Source organism: Leptonotus elevatus, chromosome 1 (genome assembly GCF_054856555.1).
Source record: "Leptonotus elevatus isolate MCC_2025b chromosome 1, RoL_Lele_1.0, whole genome shotgun sequence".
NCBI lineage: Eukaryota > Metazoa > Chordata > Actinopteri > Syngnathiformes > Syngnathidae > Leptonotus > Leptonotus elevatus.
Window position 1 is genome coordinate 50,870,298 of NC_141239.1, and position 18,379 is coordinate 50,888,676.

At 37.9% G+C, this 18,379-nt stretch overlaps 1 protein-coding gene across 8 annotated transcripts in view; it reads right to left on the bottom strand.

The window, feature by feature from the left end:
* pkn1b (protein kinase N1b) overlaps nucleotides 1-18,379 on the bottom strand; it is a 48,804-nt gene that overhangs the window by 18,120 nt on the left and 12,305 nt on the right. For 2 of the 8 annotated variants that reach the window (XM_086067986.1, XM_086067962.1), the window contains exons 1-2: nucleotides 6,900-7,172; nucleotides 2,121-2,421 (exon numbers count right to left, since the gene is read on the bottom strand). In XM_086067986.1, coding sequence (XP_085924112.1) covers nucleotides 2,121-2,421; nucleotides 6,900-6,989 — 391 coding nt within the window. In that variant the 5' untranslated portion in view covers nucleotides 6,990-7,172. Of the gene's footprint in view, nucleotides 1-2,120; nucleotides 2,422-6,899; nucleotides 7,174-10,925; nucleotides 10,983-14,811; nucleotides 14,963-18,379 lie in introns of those variants that run through there. The other 6 variants (XM_086068013.1, XM_086068004.1, XM_086067995.1 and 3 more) reach the window with 5 other exon arrangements.

Sequence of the window (18,379 nt, forward strand, 5' to 3'; positions counted from 1 at the left end):
TACTATCTCAGCAGCAGGGTCTTGCTGAGCCAAGCTGGAACTTTGAGGGGACGGGCTGCACTTATGGAGGACCCAAACTGCCAACATTTTAAATAAATGAATAGATAAATAAAATAAATAAATGAAAACAAAAACGGATTCAATATATAATTTTCAAAAATTGAATTAAAAAAAATATATAAATGAAAATAAAAATAACAAAAAAATACATATATGTATAAATAAAACAAATAAAAGTAAAATAAATACAAATTAAAAACGATATATATTTTTTAATGTATAAAAATAAATGTCGAAATAAATACAAACATAAATGTATAAATAGAATTACATAAATATATAAATATAATTAAATTCAATCAATAAATAACATTTCGTCCTGAAATTATATAAATAAATGTGAGAGCAGAGTGTTTTTATTTATTGATTGATATTTAATTCTATTTTTGTATTTATTTTTACTTTTATATATATATATATATATATAACTATATATATATATATATATATATAACTATATATATATATATATAACTATATATATATAACTATATATATATATATAACTAATATATATATATATAACTAATATATATATATATATATATATATATATATATAACTATATATATATATAACTAATATATATATATATATATATAACTATATATATATAAAACTAATATATATAACTATATATATATATATATATATAAGTATATATATATATATATATATATATAAGTATATATATATATATATATATAAGTATATATATATATAAGTATATATATATATAAGTATATATATATATATAACTATATAATATATATATAACTAATATATATATATGTATAACTAATATATATATAACATATATATAGTTATATTTTTATATATATATATATATATATATATATATGAAACCTGGTTGAAGGTTTACAGGGGAAGTCAACCAAAAATCTTCTTTACAATATGTAAGCACCCCGGCTAATTTAAACATAACATTATGATTAATATTGTGTTTGTGGATTGCGACCTAAGTAGCAAAATCCACCTGTTTTTTTATCTGTGTCACGGGGCGGCCATTTTGCTGTCGCCTGAAAACGAATCCCAATCCCAATGCTACGGTCGCGTATACCAGTGGTTCTCAATGTACCCCTATCCAGCCTGTTTTCCACAGCAACACAGGTGTCAGCAAGCTTGCATGGAGCCTGATAACGATCCTCAGGTGTGTTGGCTATACAACATTTTTGTAAAGAAAATGTTTGGATTGACGTCCTCTTTAAAGTTACAAAACATGGAAGTCTGACACATTTTCAGCATCACTATGCCTTCTGTCCGACAAAATCAAGGGAACAGAGATCTCTCTCACAAGATGTCTGCCTATCGCCTGAGACCTCAGCATAGCTCATATGCGTTTTGTTCTTTCTTTGCCGTTTCTCAACACTTCCAGTCCAAAAGTTGTTAACAAGAGTATGAAAATCAATTGTACATTTAGAACAGATATAAAAAGTGTGATTAATTGTGAGTTAACTAGTGAAGTCATGCAATTAATTATAATTACAAATTTTAATTACCTGACGCCCCAAATTTTTTATGTTTTCTTTCTTTTTTTAATACATACATTGCCATTGACGGCTATAAACGTCAAAAATGTATTTAAACTATTTCTATTAGTTTAACATTTTTTCACTTTTGTTAACAATAGTTTTTTTATTGTACATTTAGAACAGACATAGATTTTGTGATTAATCATGAGTTAACTAGTGAAGTCATGCGATTAATTACAATTAAAAAAATGTAATCGCCTGTCGCCCCTAATTTTTAATAATCTTTTATTTTTATTAATTAATGGCAGTGAATGAGTTAATATTAGATTTAGGATGCCAACAGAACAGATTATTTCCTATAGTATAGTTTCAAAATCCAACATTACTAAGGTCGGCCACTTACAAAACTGTGACGATAAATATAGGATAGAGGATAAGCAGAAAAAAAAGGATGGACACTTTCTTATAACATTATATGGCCTGGAGTGTGTGTATGTACCAGTGAATTATGCAATACCAACTGAAGCATGCTGATTCATTCATTGTTTTTCCAAGCAGAAAGTGTACCTTCGTTGTCGTTGTGGCCCTTGACCACAATGAGTGCATCGAGCTCCTGCAGCTGCGATTGGAGACACTCGAGCTTGCGTTTGGAACTGCGGAGCTGCGAGTCCACCTGTTGCGCATTTCTCTTGTCGGTGGTGGCCCGCCGTAAATTCTCCGCACCCTCCTTGATCTTCAGCTCTTTGCGAATCTCCCGGCGGATCCTCTCGCGGTACTCATCTAGGCGCTGCTGCACACTGGAGTCCGACAGGTCGGAGTTCTGGTCCAAGCCGAGTTGCTGCAGCACCGACAGTCCACCTGGATCAGTCTGAAGGTGGGATCAAAAGGTCCGTATGAATGGAAATGCAAGGATACAAAGATATAATAATAGTTTGCCTCTTATTTTTGGTAACGTGCGCTGAGTCTGTGTAGCTACGGCAAAGACTCACATTCAATATACCAGTATGTTGACTGTACAATATGAAAAAAAAACCCAGCAGTGTAGATGCACTGTCCTCAGAGTCCATCGAAAAATGTCCACAATTCAGCCTATAAAAAAATCTGCTTTGAGGTTGGGAAAACACTAGGGGGGTGGGAATCTTTGAATGTCTCACGATTCAATTCGATTCCGATTTTTGGGCGCTGAAGATTTTTTTTTTTTTATTGGAATAACTTGATCGTGACTTTTTCCTTCTACTCTCTAATGTGGCTACAACTTAACAGTGTATTAGACCGTGTGGAACCACACTGCCCCTCAGTGGCAAAACCGGGTACAACATGAACAGCGGTCCAAATAAAGGCACACACAGACAAAGGCAAGACAGTATAAAATAATTTTAATAAAATCCATTTTGGGACATTTAAAATCAATTCTGAGTCGTAATAAATGAAAATCGCGATTCTTATGAGAATCGATTTTTTGACACACCCCTAGAAAACACCTTGCAAAAGTGAGCCTATTGTGCAGTTTCATAAAAGTTTATTAAAGACCATTTTTTTGGTGGTATAATTTACCGCAATTTATTATTATTTTAAAAAGATTTGATTTATTACTGTACTGTATGTTAAGTGTTTTGAGCAATGCTTATGTGACAATTATGCTCTGATTAAAAAGAGTAATAAAGTAAGAAATGTAATAATTACATTGTAATAACATTATAATAACGCAGTAATAAACTTGAACTTAAGTAACTAAACTCGAGCAGTTAGTGCAGTTTCCCAAGAGTTTATTCAAAAACATTTCTTGTAGTGTAATTACTGTAATTTATTATTATTAAAAAAAAAAATATATATATTTATTACTGTATTATTTTAAGTGGCACGACGTGTTGGGCAATATCTGAAGTTGCACATTTAATATTTTTCTTATGTTACAATTATGCTCTGATTAAAAAGTAATAACATTGCTGAGTACTTACCAAGTAATTATTTGGAGGAAACTAGTCATATTCAATCATGTTTATTATATGCACGGCAAAAGCACATTCATATATAGTGAAATTCTTATTTTACTTTTTTCATACCACTCAAAAAAAAGACATTGTATTAGCAGTTGCAACAAGTTTTAGCTACTCTAACCCCGTCTGTTTATGAGGGTGAGGTATTATTAGGCAACATTGTTAAAAGCCCTTTGAGTACCTTTGAAAGTAGAAGGGTGCTACATAAATGGAGCCCATTTACCTTTTACTTTAAGTGCGTAAACAGCTGAGTGCCAACATCAGTGCTCCTATGATCAACACTAACACGATTACAGCAGGAATCCAGATTTTAATCAGGGTCTCATCTGCTTCTGGCTGGCTCAAAGAGTCTAGAGTTCACATTATGAGTCTAGCACAGGCACGGGGTTCTAGTAGTTAGCATGTCCGCCTCACATTTAAAAATCAACTCCCTGTGTGGAGTTGACATATTATCCCACTACTCGTGTGGGGTTTTCTTGAAAACTTGCCAGCCCACCAAAATTCTGAGGAATTTTGTTAGTCTTGACGTGTGTTTTGTCCAAACTTCTTGAGAAACCGAAGAAGCTCAACAAAATGGGACCAGTTTTACCAGCTACTCTCCACACTTTCTGATTCCGTTTCCTCCCCACGGTGGGGGGCTCAGGGTTACTCTCAACATCACGCAGCCAGCCAGTCATCTATCCAGCTTAGTAGGTCTGATTACAACGTCTTATGCTTCTTTGTGCATCCAGCTACAAGCCGACTGGGGCGCCAGCTCTGCCTCATTAAAACCAAAATCCAAATACAGCATATTAGTAGTAGTCAAACAGTTAGTCACTCTGAACCGTGCGGCATGGGTCAATAGTATCTACAGATTCAAATATTTTTTTGCTTTTAACTCATTCACTCCCAGCCATTTTCACTGAAGCAACCCCCGTCGCTCCCGGATGTTTTACTGGATTTTGACTGATTTTGCAAGGCCCACAGAATATTGTGTTCTATTGCTATAAAAACACTAAAACAAAGATAGGGAACAAAAAGTATATTTGTATCTGTTTCCGTTTTGCAGCATAAGAATATAGCTAGGTTTCATCATTTTTCACATTCCTGTTGAAAACACTGGGGAAATTTCCAACTTGGCCTTGGCTGATCTCTTATACTCTGCTGCCACCTGCTGGATGTTTTTTTGTAATAACTACCATTGCTTTAAGCATCCTCTTCAGGTCAGAAGCTGCATTAAAGCCTTTTGTATGCTCTAGCATAAAAAAATAAAAAAATACATTTTTGGGACCATGGCAATAGTTCAAATAGATGCCATTTATGCCACTTTTTTTTTTTGATTGAATCATTGAAGCCATTTTTTGTGGATAAATATTTGCTTAGTCGAGCGTGTCAAAAACATCTCCCACATCCATCCACGGCGACTACAGGGCCCAAGGTTAGTTGTTACAACGTGTTTACAGTACAGTTGACAGTTTTTGACAGCAAATGAGTTAATCATCATTCCCTCAAATACATAACGCCCCTAAAATGGGAAATTTGTCCAAAATGTCTGGGAAAATTTTACTTGAACATTAATAAACACTTACACCATACTTCCCCATTTATAAAAAGCCATCTTGTGTTCAATTAGATTCCAAATGTTAAATGTAGATCTAAACGTGAATAAAACCTGGGTTTAACATTATAACTTTTCGCACTGCACACAGCAAATTGTATTCAAATTGAACAATTAAAATTTTGTCCATCAGCAAACTGTTGAAAACATAACTTGGACCCTTTTATGCCATCATTAATGTATGAATTTCCACTATCTTTACATGTTTACAGTGCCATATCAAATTTGTGGTGCAGCAAGAGCGTCTATTCTCCTCCTGGTGCAGATTTCAAGAACATGTCACTGCAAAATACATACATGGCTAATTTGTGGCCAGGAAAACCCAAAACATAAACCCTTCTTTGTGTTTTGCACATGGACCCGCAGAATCTGAAGACTATCTCCCCACCAAACAGTGATGGCAAATTGTAATCATTTGCATTTCGTGTGTGTGTTTGTGTGACGAAGCGTATCACAAGGTACGTTTCCATTACCCTCAATTTTGCGCAAAAGGCAAGCAAGCTGGTAACGGAAACACATGATTTTCGAAAAAATATCTCAAACATCGCAAAAAAGTTTTTACGCTCTCATGGGGTGGTTTTTGAGACGTGTCGAAATTGAAGTATTTTGCAAAAGTGTAATGGAAACATTTTTTGCGTATTCCCTGTAGTCATGTGACCCCTGCCTGGTCACAGAGGAAAGGAAGTAGGAAGTACGGGGCCACTCGCTTTCGTGTCGGAGGTGCCTTCGGAGGGGATAACAAGTCTTTTTAAGCACAAAGCGATTCAGTTATGGAGCCAATATGCCGACGTTCAACGCATGTCCCATATCGTTGCATGAGAAATGGCCGTTGCCCCTAGCAACGAGCAAACGAGCGACATACGGCGCACGTCGTGGTTGAAATCCATCCGTCCGCACCATAACACGAGTTATAAGCGCGCGCGCACACACCAACACCAAATGGCCGAACCCGCCCGATGAGGGGAGGGAGATGTTTTCAAAGTAATATCATCAACTCCGGGCGTCTGTTTTCCGTAAACATAACAAGCATCACCTACAGAACTGCGACATTACGAAAATTGCGCCTCAGAAGCGAAACACCGGCAAGTCGAAATTCTACTTTATCGAAATAGTACAATATGGCTTTTACTTTTGCGAAAAACTGTAATGGAAACCGGCTACAAAGTGGTTATTAGTCATCCTTTGGGTGAAGCATGATAACATGATGTTGACCCTGATGAGAAAACTGACAGTGACCCGGAGCTCCAAGCTTAAAATATTTGATGGTACTTTCTCAGAAGAAGAACACTTACTTACCCTTGATTAAAACATCTGTATCAAAAACTGTATGGGAAGTTGCTCACAAACTGAAAGTGTCAATCTAAACTGAACATAATCTTCATAAAATGTAGCCATATTGTGGAGGTGTACCTAAAATACAAAGGTCAGTGAGTGTATACCATGTTGCCAACCCCAGCAGGGAGCTCAGCGGTGACACCATGAAAGACAGGAAGGGACCATTTGTGCTGTGACGCACTCGTGTTCAACACAATACAACTTCATCTCTGGACTTTTACAAAAAAGACGCCCAAGTGGAAGACGGCTGCCACAGAAGGGCCAAAACATCAGTGACCGGCAGAAGAGAAACGAGACGAACAAGTAATTCAGATTTCCACAACATGAATGAGGAAGCAGTCGAAAAGAGAAGGGCCGTGTTAAATGTTGGAGGGACAACGACGCGGCCATGTTGATTTGAGCTGAAAAGTTGCCTACCGAATGATCTGTGTCACTCTGCTCAGTGGGTACGGGGTCATCCGCAGGTTGATCCCTCATATGGTCCTCTATTGCATCCTCACTTGCCATGTTTGGCCTCCGGCTTTACTCCCCCCCCCTCCCCTCTGCAGTCACACTCACACAGTGGCAACGTACGCTAACATGCGCCGCCTCAAAATCCAGAACGGATTTACACTCAAAAGCCTGTCGGACTCTAAAGCCAGTCAACGGGGTAGAGTGGAGGAGAGAGAACAGCGTAGACCTCGCCGCTTCCTGTTCTGCTCATGGAGGCGTCATGCAGTTTGTGCGCACACATACAGTACATGCAAGCACTGGTGGTTGTGCAAGTGGGAGAGCTCAGTCACCCAGCTTCCTGTTACTACCCGAAGAAGAGAGGTGCCATTGTTTGATCAATTGTGCTCACATTCAACCAATTGTTGACAACCTTTGCTATACTGGACTCATTTTTGGGTTTTTTTGCATTATGTTGTCAAGCTGCTATATTCGAAAGTGATACGCACAGAACACACCGTTTTAATCACATTCACTGAGCAGAAGGGTAGAAACACCACAAGAGTAAAAGGGCAAAACCTTTCTGCTGACCTTCTACTAAAAAGGATTTGACATTTCAGCAGCTTTCGTTGCAGAGATCAATAGTAAAAAAAAAAAGAAAAAAAGAAGAAAACAACGTCATGAGCCTGTCACCATTTTTTCATGTGGCTTTGGGAAAAAATTGCCTGAGATTTTTGTTTTTGTTTGCCAAGTTTTGATGTTTAGGTTGTTTGTCAAAGGACATATTTTGGTGGCAAGATAAATTAAGATGTTAATTTAGCCAGGATATACTTTTATTAAAGGTCGCATGCCATTAAAATCAATTTTTTTCCCACTGCTTTATGCATAGAATAGTTCAAAAAGGGTTTGGAACATGGTTTATTTTCATTTGCAATTTATCAAGTGTATGTAATAGTCTTTGAAAGGCAAAGGCCTGCAAAACAAACTGATTTGAATTTGGGAACATTAACGATGTAGATTGAGCGCTTTACCTGCCCACTTCAAAAATCAAGGACGCATCTGTCGTCGAAGGACACATCTATACTTGCTCCTGCACTCACACGTGACTATTTTGTTGACATTGGGATTTTTGACTACATTGTTGCAATATGCCTGGCGGAAAAAGAGCTGACAAGACTGAGGAGATCAAATCTTCTCTTGCAAAATTCAAAGAAATGGTCACAGAAATGCTTGAAATGAAAAAGAGCATCGAGCCACTTCTGCAGGAAATTCAGCAGTTGAAGACACACAAGAAAAAGATTGACGCATTGTCATCTCGGAACAAAAAGTGGATGATTTGGAACATAATCTTCGAATCAATGATGTGATAGTTACAGGTATCCAGATTAAATCGCGCCGCGGCCCTCGAGTGAGACCTGCGGCCAGCACAAGTGCAGTTGATTCTGACCAAGCTTCAGCCAACGAGACTGTCGAACAGCAAGTAACAACTCGACTCAGAGATTTGGGATTAATTGTGATAGATAGATGTGCTTTTAGTAGCTTCCAACTGGGGGGACACAACCACCGGCAGTTCTGATCAGGTTTTTTTGACAGGAAGAAAAAGATTGCCCTTACTGAGAGATAGCTACAAACTTAAAGGTAAACACGTCTACATCAATGAAAATCTCAAAACGAAATGCTGACATTGCCAGAAGGGCGCGACAATTGAGAAATAATGGATTTATCGAGAAAACTTGAACAAAAGACTGTCGGATCTTCATCCAAACAAAAGAAGACTCATCTTCTCAGAAGAAAATACGGATCGTGAAAAGAGTGGAAGAATTGGCGGAGTTTGAGAGACAATAACTGCTATCAGTAACTCACATCATTAAATTGTAGATTATGTTTTACCCAAATTAAATTATTGTAACATATTACTAATTAACCCAAAACTGAAGCTGTCATGATTTGAATATTGTAAATATAGCATATGATTACTTGCTGACACTGCCAAGGTTAACTTTTGTTTATATATCTGCATTGATAACATGTATTGCTGTTCCTGTAAGAATGTAAACATTGTCTGGCTCTATTTCTGCTTGGACATTTGTTGTAACATGCAAGATACGGTTGTATTGTGGCTGCAATGTATCTGCTGTAAATATTTACAATGGGGTTGGTGAACATGGTTTCGGGATGCGGCTAGCGGGGGATATTCCGCTGGGTGGGCTGGCCTTGGTGAGCGCTCAGGAGTATCAAGATCTAAGCATCATCGGATGCTGGCAACAGTGGTGGCTGAAAACCAGTATGGAGTGAACATTGCTGTGGACACAATGGGCAGAATGCAAGCCCATCTATTCTTCTGGAAGCCACAACATGTGTGAAAGCTGATCCAAGGTCAGTGAAGACGCTACTGGTGAACGAGCATGCGCTTGCCTTGGCTGCTCGCCTGGTTGGGTGGGCCTGTTGGTGGCGTCCGGGAACCGATTTACCAATTCCAAATGATTGGTACTAGCTGCAACTTATACACGGACATTACTCAAGATGAACTGCGTGAAGAATGTGCAGACTTCAGTCTGGGATTGATAACGATATGAATCAATGACTATCATAATCAATGTATATGACTGATGCGTATAGTAAGAATCGATGGGGACGGGTTACTAATAAGCCATGGCTTCTACCCGTCAGCCCTTCTTTTGGATGTCAATGTTGCAAATTATATTCTGTGATCGATGTAACCTGTAATAACGTGTCCGAAAGGAAAAAGTTAATAAAAGAAAACAAACAAACTCCGTGCAACATGGAGTAATAAGGAAAAAATGGCTCAACAGTGACAACACACCTGCGTCAGATGCAAAGTTAAAACTTTTAGCAGCTGCCAAACTCAGATGAGTTGAGGAATAAACTCAAATGTGAAAAAAATCGGAATTGAGCCGTTCAGACTGACATAAAAAAAAAAGTCAGATACATGTCTCATTCGGGCAAAAAAAAAAATCCGATCTGGGTCGCATTTGCCTGCGGTGTGAACGTAGCCTTGTGTGATAAATTCAACCGTCTTGCATCTTAAGACCATCTAAAAACTGTGTGAAAAATGGCATGATGGAAATTTCAAACCCAAATTATCTTGACAAAAGGACATTAAGTATGTGTGGATGGTGAACGCTCTGACTTAAAATCCAGTACACTGTGGAAATGCTGCAGCTAAAGTGCATAATGGTGTACAGCATGTGTAGAATTTGACACTAAGAAGGATGTTTATACACTCGTCTGACTCAAAAGTTCAAGTCTACAAATGATCACTAAAAATCCAACTTGCAGCAATATGTATACATACAGTTGTAATGTGGAAACAACAGTTTGCATGCAGTTGGTAAACAATGTAAACAAACCACGTGCATCCATCATATTTTAATGTCATGTTGAAAATGTGACGTGTGAAAAAAACACCTTATCCTTGTCTGCCTCCTCTGTACTTTCAACCCTTTTCATGATGCACCCACATCTCATTTCAAAGCTCCCATTAACAATCACTCATGCGTCACCTCTGTCACACAGTTCAGTTGGGCCCAGAGCTGCCAATGGGTGATAGAAAGCCACACTTTTGATGAACTTCTAATGGCTCCATAGCTCTGTTTGGTTCAGCAGGGTCTTTAGATTAAGTGTGTATTCGCTCATGCGCGTCAGAGGGGAAAGAAATACGTGCGCAGCTGCATGCTTTTCTGGCTGCGCAGTCTCCCATTGACTTAAGTCTGTCATTTACACATCTTCATTCCAGATACGAAGTTTGAGTGGCACAACCCTAAAATGTCCAAATCTGGCCTTTCACGTTTTTCTCCCATCGACTTCCAGCACTTTTCCTCTAACAAGCTTCTGAGACGGTATCAAGTCAAGCGAGCACCCATGGAAGTCAAAAGTTACGCCACAGAAAGCTCAAATGTATTTATCCTGCCATTATTTGAAATGTAACGTTAAATAAAGGAAAGAGATCGTTTTTTCTCATTTAAGGTTGTTCTTCATAGATACTGTACTTACCTTCATCCAGCGCATTGTGCCTTTTGACACGTTACACCAGCACCTCCACCTCCTCACCTTTGAAATTTGGTTTCCTTTTAGACATCATGACTTTCAAACTCCTTTGACAAATTTGACTGCTTTTATACATGATTGCATTGCAACGCTATGAGCATTTCCGGTGGAAAGGTCAGATGGCATAATAGCTACTGTATATTACAAGCTACTGGATTTGACATCTGACTGAAAAATAACCTCTGTTGTTAAATGTGCGATAACTAGGGGTGTCAGGCGATTCCATTTTTTAACCGTAATTAATCGCATGACTTCAATAGTTAACTCACGATTAATCGCAAATTTTATATCTGTTCTAAAGGTAAAATAAAATGTACAGTTGTTTTTTTTCATACTCTTGTAAACATAAAAGTGAATTTTTTTTAACAGAAATACGGCTGCATCTTTTAGTCATTGATACAGTAATTTTATAATAATTCATAAAATTGAGTTCAAATTAAAAATATGTACTGTACTGTAGAAACGAGTGTGATAGTGTGATGATTTTTCTTTTCATATTAAGAGCTATCTAATCTTTAACATGAAGTAACATTTCTAAAATGGTAAAATACAACCATATGCATTTATCATGAAATTTATAACTTCTCAATTTTGACTTGGACGTGTCTGCTGCGTTGCGACTGGAATTCCCCCAGGACAGGCTTTTCCAAATAAGGGACGTAAAAAAAAAAAATAGTGGTGTTAAAGGAACACCCCTAGTGCTAACCTGTTTTTGATTGTGTAATAAGTATATTCAATAGCTTGGTGTTAGTAGTTTGAGGTCAAAACTACATGAAATATTTCTACTTTCAAAGACAAGGACTCCAAAAGTTTATCTCGTCGCCATCAAATTTTTGAACATGTTCAAACTTTCTTTGCGACCGTTAAAACTGTTTGTGAATATCTTTGCAATCTTGAGTGATCCCTGACGAAAAAACAACATTCGCCACATCCCCTTGCAAGTCATTGTTGTTCAGTGAGATACGGGCTTTACGCTTGTATCGTGTTAGTGAATGTTTGGAATTTACATAAAAAAATAAACTCCCAAGCCCAATCGCAGACTTTACAATAGAAATGAGGTACGGAATTAGAGAACAACTTAAACTGGGAAAAGATTTAGGTTTATTGAGATTTATTTTCCCTCTTTTAAAAAAAATGAGTGAAAGGAGGTCAGAAAGAAGTCAAACGTGATATCTGCCCACAAAATGAATGACAGCAGTCAAGACATTTTCAACAACAACTTTACAAATTAGTTAAATGTTGATTGGCTAACGTGACCCGTCCACGCCTAGCATGCCGCTTTCCCATTGGTGATGTTGGGCGATAAGCGGGGCATTTTTAAAAACATAGCTTTGATTATTAGAGATAGACTGTTTTTTCAGGGCCGATGCTGATTATTGGTAGACAGGGAGGCCGATAATCGATATTTGAAGCAGATATACATTTGCAGGAAAAAAAAAAAAGTTGGTGACAAAGATTTTTAACTCTTTGACTGCCAGACGTTTTCAGAAAAGGGATGCTGTCAGTGCCAGCCGATTTAAGCATTTTGACTGATCTTTCAAGGTCCACAGAAAATGTTCTGTTTGGACTATGGAAACACATTACCAAATGAAAGATTGAACTTTCATCTTTCATCAGAAAAAAAAAGTTTGTTTCTACCTTATTCCGTTCTTCAGTAATCAACAATAGAAAATGGTTAAGTTTCATGCAAATGCGCTTGTTTTGGACCAAAATACGGAGAAATCAAGCTTTTAGTGAAACGATATTATTTCATGCACTCTAGTGAATTTTACACTTCTTTTTGTCCATGAATGATGCCACAAACACCTAAATAGTGCTTTACTTCTATAAAACACTACCACCAAGAATGAAAAAGTGTTTTTTGATAGCAAAATACGTTTATTTACATTCAACAGTGTAACAATTTGACAACAATTTGGCAAACTATTTACAAATGTGTGCAACTGTGGTGCTATTTACAATTATGTGGATGTTTCAACGACAGTTTTTCTTTTTGTGAAACACTCCCCTGCGTGCAAGGAGACGCAACATGATTTGCACAACAGATTAGTTTAACTGCGATTGCCTCTTCGCGTGCAGAAGCTACACTTTCTTGCCGGCCGTTTTTTCCGGGGAATAGCAAGTATGTACTGCAGTGTGTGTTGCCACAAAGTCTAATATCAGGATATTTGCTACGGTTACATTACGGTGGTGTTACGTCTGGCTTCCTCATGTCCTTCAGTTGCTATACCGGGTGGTAAGAGATGTTCTGACCCATCTTATCCACTCCATTCATGGTGGCATCGTAGTCCAGAACCAGTGTCTTCTCCGTGATCAGACTGTACCCGCTCCTCCGATGAATATGCATTGGACTCGGGGTACTCTTCATTGTCCGACAAAATGTCCGCATGTGCAGCTCCGGCGTTAGCAGCGCTAGCCGGTGAGGCTTTATGACGTGAGAATAAAGGCCGCGTCCAACTGTGGCGTCAACCTCGGGATTCACCATCATCATCATCATCAATGTGCATTGGTCGATGCTTTTCGACTACTCTCCATCGCCCGATCGTATGTCCGCTTGTGCAGAAGTACCCGGTCGGTTGTGCTGCGCGTTTTCTGGTGTTAGCAGCGCTAGCCGGTGAGGCTTACTACGTGATCATAACGGTCGCGTCAAGGCTTCCAACTTTGGCGTCAAGCTCGGAGTCATCATCATCGTCGACATCAATGCGCTTTTTAGTATTGATCGATGCTTTCCGTCTTTGAAAAAAATGCTCAAGCGTGAGCTGCTTGCAACCGGTCGCCATTGTTGCTTCATCAGCCATTGTTGCATCATCAGCCATTGTCCCCTCAACACTCTAGCTCCGCCTCACGTCTTCTACTGACGCCCACGGTGGGCGGCCCACCCAACCTTGTGCAAAGAGAGTCATCGCTGCCATCTAGGGGCCAAAACGAGTCATTTAACTAACTAGATCTGCTTGATACTTGATACTTGATACACAGCTGCCCAAGGCTTTCCTCCACCCGTTTCCAAAAAAAACCCCAAAAAACATAGTGAACGTCTTTTAATGTCCTCAGCGCCCCTCCGTAGGTTTTTACTAAACGTTTATGGCGGTCAAAGAGTTAATAATAAAACTACAATAAAAACTCCAGCACTTGACTGCTTAAATGCCTTCAAGCACATGTTTATTAAACAGCTTTTGTGATTTGCAACATGTTTTGCCATCAGCTTTTTGCAACAACAATAATGCCAACTCCGAGTTAGCCCTAATTCGTGGGCTAACTGTTAGCTTGCGGGCTAACCTTTCACCCACACGCCGGGATAACTCCCAAATAGCCGCTAAAAAACGGCTATTAGATTAGCCCGTGAGCTAACCGTTAGCTCACGGGCTAACCTAATAGCCGTTAATTCGCGAACTAGCCGGTTAGCTTGCGGACAAATAGCCACTCATTCGCGAGGTAACGGTTAGCTCGCGGGCTAACGTTCACCCGCACGCTAACTACCAATTAGCTGCCAAGCCGCGAGCTAGCCGTTAGCTCGCAGGCTAATAGCCATTAATTGCTGCTTATTGGCTGTTAGCACTGCACGAGCAACCAATCAGATGGTGCTGTGGGCGGGCCAATGCTGCAGGGAGTCAACAGCCGCTGACTCGGAGCAGATGGAGGAAAAATAACAGTTTTTAATATATCAGCCATCAAAACAAGAAAAGAGGCCGATGCCGATATTCATCATAATGAATCTGCCGGGCCGATTACCAAAAACAATAAATCCTTCAGCCCCATTCCACCCACCAGTGTGAACCAATTACAAACACAATGTTCGTGTTGGCAAGCATATCAATGTAAATACAGTACTCACATCCTGGACCCGCCTTTTTCTTGAAGCTTGCGTTCTTGTCAGCAGTAACCACATAAAATAACTATTTATGAGTTATTTTACAGAATAAGGTCTTTTGGTGGTTGTCTTGCTTGGTCTTATTAGTTTCTCTCGCATTGACATTTTGTTCCCGTGACCCACCACACTACAAAGCCACCTTTAATGTACAACCGTTACCAACTGCGTTGCTGCTTTGATACTACAGCCGTCTTTGATCTCGTGCACTTTACATTGCTTGAAATGACAGCTGATTGCATCATCTTGATCCGATCTGAACAGAAACTCAACATGAGCTTCGAGCTAACTGGCATTTGTGCAATTTTACACTAGATTCGACGGATTTGATTTGGGGAGACTTCCACCCTTTACCATTAAAAGATGCTATGTGGAAGATAGAAATTTGTTTAAAAGGGAAAACAATTCTGAATTTATATAGTTCCCAAGTGTCTTAATAACATGTCTGTGGCACGCGTTCCCCAAAATACTCCAGAGGTCAAGAATTACAGCTAACTTTAGGCATCCCATTTTCTTGTCTTTCTGAAATTTGGCCATTTTAAAGACATTAAATTGCAAGAGCAGAGTCGCCCTCAAAGATAATTAGATAGGTGTATATGTGGCTCATGGATGTATCACCAAATAAACAAAGTATTTTAACTCATTCACTGCCACTGATAGCTATAGACGTCAAAAATGCATTTTATTTCTATTAGTTTAACATTTTTTTCCACTTTTGTTAACAAGAGTTTGAAAACAAATATTGTTATTTTTAGACCAGATATAAAATTTGTGATTAATCATGAGTTGAAGTCATGCGATTAATTACAATTAAAAAATGTAATCGCCTGACGCCCTAATTTTAATAATATTTTCTTTTTTTGAAAAAAATATTATTTTAAAAACGAAAAGAAAAGATTTTTAAAAATTAGGTTTTTGAAAAAAGATTATTTAAAAATAAAATAAAATTATAAATTAGGTTGTCAAGCAATATATATTTTTTAATTTTAATTAATCATATTACTTCAATAGTTAACTCACGATTAATCACAAATTTTATATCTGTTCTAAATGTACAATAACAAAAAAAGAATCCAGGTTTTCATACTCTTTAAAAGTGGGAAAAATTTTAAACTAACAGAAACAGTTCAAATGAATTTTTGACATCTAAAGCCATTAATGGCAGTGAATGAGTTAACATGCCTCTTATCGAAGCTAGCACTGTTAGCCAAAGTGAACCTGTGCATCCAATAAAACTTGACGCAGCTCAAGGGCCTGTGGGTGTTTTTGCATGACCGGGCCGCCGGACAGTGGCTGAATGGCCATCGCTGTTTATTACAAGCATGTATTCCTACTTATTATTAGAAATCATGGATATGTTGAACTCGTGCTATCCTGTATGGTTTGACTACTAGTGATTTTCAAGGAAGTATATTAAAGTCATTAAAGCAGTACCAATGTTGTTGCTATTTTTAGCTTGTCCGCTCATGGGTCACCACAGACAATCACTGATTAATCATTAATCAATGCATATGTGTCCATCTATCTCACCAGCAATGTAAATGATAGAAAGGAAAAATCATGTCACCCTTGCTAAATTGGGCATCAGAAAAGTCAATGCACACAAACAATAAGGTAGTGTAACACTCAGCAGACTGGAATTATGACTTGCTTTCTGGCCCACTATGAATGTGCTAACGGCTTACAGAACGTACCTTGGACTGTATGTGTTGCCTGCTAATCCTTAAAATCCCTCATATTACGGAGGAATTGATGTTGCTCAATCTCCTCTTGCTGTTTTTTTACTTTGCAACATGGCTGCATGTACGCACTATACCGCCCCGTCAACCACATGCATTGGCAAAATAATAACATGAGTGTCCGAATGTTTGAACGATGCACGTCTGTCTTTGTGTGTGCATGCTTGTGTGTGTGTGTGTGTGTGTGTGTGGTGCACTCCACAGCTGGGGAGGATTCACAGCAACCTGAAGGGCATCTTTGTGCAGAAGTCGATCTTCTCAAAAGACTTCAGTAAATGCTTATGTTTGTGTTCCCGGCATTGTCCATTGTGGACTTGGCTGCAACAAACAGTTCCTCTGTTTCGGCTCAATAAGCCAGCTAAAAATCCTCTCTGGGAAAAGTTGGGCAGTGCACATGCTTAACCTCCTTCTGTCATGCAATGGGATACAAGAAAGCTACTGCTACTGTCATGCAAAGTATTTGCTATAAATTAGTTTGTATAACATTAACTGGTTTACTTCATTGTTCACTCCCATGCTATTGATCACATTTTTAAGCAAATGTTTTTTTTTCCTTTTTAACTCATTCACTGCCACTGACGGCTATAGACGTCAAAAATTCATTTTAAACTATTTCTATTAGTTTTTTTTAACACTTGTTAACAAGAGTATAAAAACCTATAATTTTTTTATTGTACATTTAGAACAGATATAAAATTTGTGATTAATCGTGAGTTAACTAGTGAAGTCATGCGATTAACTACGATTAAAAAATGTTATCGCCTGACACCCCTAATTTTCACGATCGCGATTAATCACAAATTTTACATCTGTTCTAAATGTACACTATTTTTTTCTAGGTTTTCATACTCGTAACAAAAGTGGAAACAATTTTAAACTAATAAAAATAGTTCAAATGAATTTTTGACGTATATAGCCGTCAATGACAGTGAATTATCTAAAAAAAAAAAAACAGTTTTACAATACATTTTATTTTTAAATGAAAATCCTGGCAGTTTGAGTGAGGTCAACTTCTGTGTAGCCACTTCGATTCACCGAGACAACAATAACTGGAGGTGCTGAACAGCTCAGAGAGGAAAGAACCTTTGGATTTAAATTCATACACTCCAATTTTCTCAGTGTGCTGCGGTGGGCAATGCAATACACACCCAAAAAAAGTTTGTTCTTCTCGTTTCAAATAATTGGTTTATTATCTGGGAATAAATGTCACCAGAATCCAAAGAAAATAGAAATCAACAATGCACAAGGTTGATCCTTTGAAGTCTTGTGCGGTACCAGTGAGCTTTTGTGCAACTTAAGAGGCATATTTTGCAATTTGTGAATTCAATTTCTACCTTTACCTATTCCAAAAAATTAAGCACCATTTAAGCATCAGAAAGATATTGTGCTGCAAGATGAACTACATTTAGTTTTCGGTGTTCACTCATGCTTTCCTGTTATATACAAGGAAATCCAAAAACATAATTTCAATTTATTTGTTTATTACAAACTTAAGTTCATAAAAGATACCCGAAAATTTAGAAAGTAAATACAATCTAGATGTACGGTGCAAAAATACCTACGTGCATGTGGATGTAAAATAACATTTTGTTTAAAAAAAACATACACACACACTCACCAGTTGCCAAAAAAACACACACACAATGATTTTCTGTAAAATGCCACTAATAAAACAACCTAAGAAACAAACATCCCATTAGCGCTAATAGCGCAACAGGTTAAAATATTCCCTCAAATACGGAATGCAACTCTTTTTTTTTTTTTGTTAAACATGGCCACAGTTGTGCGTCAAATAA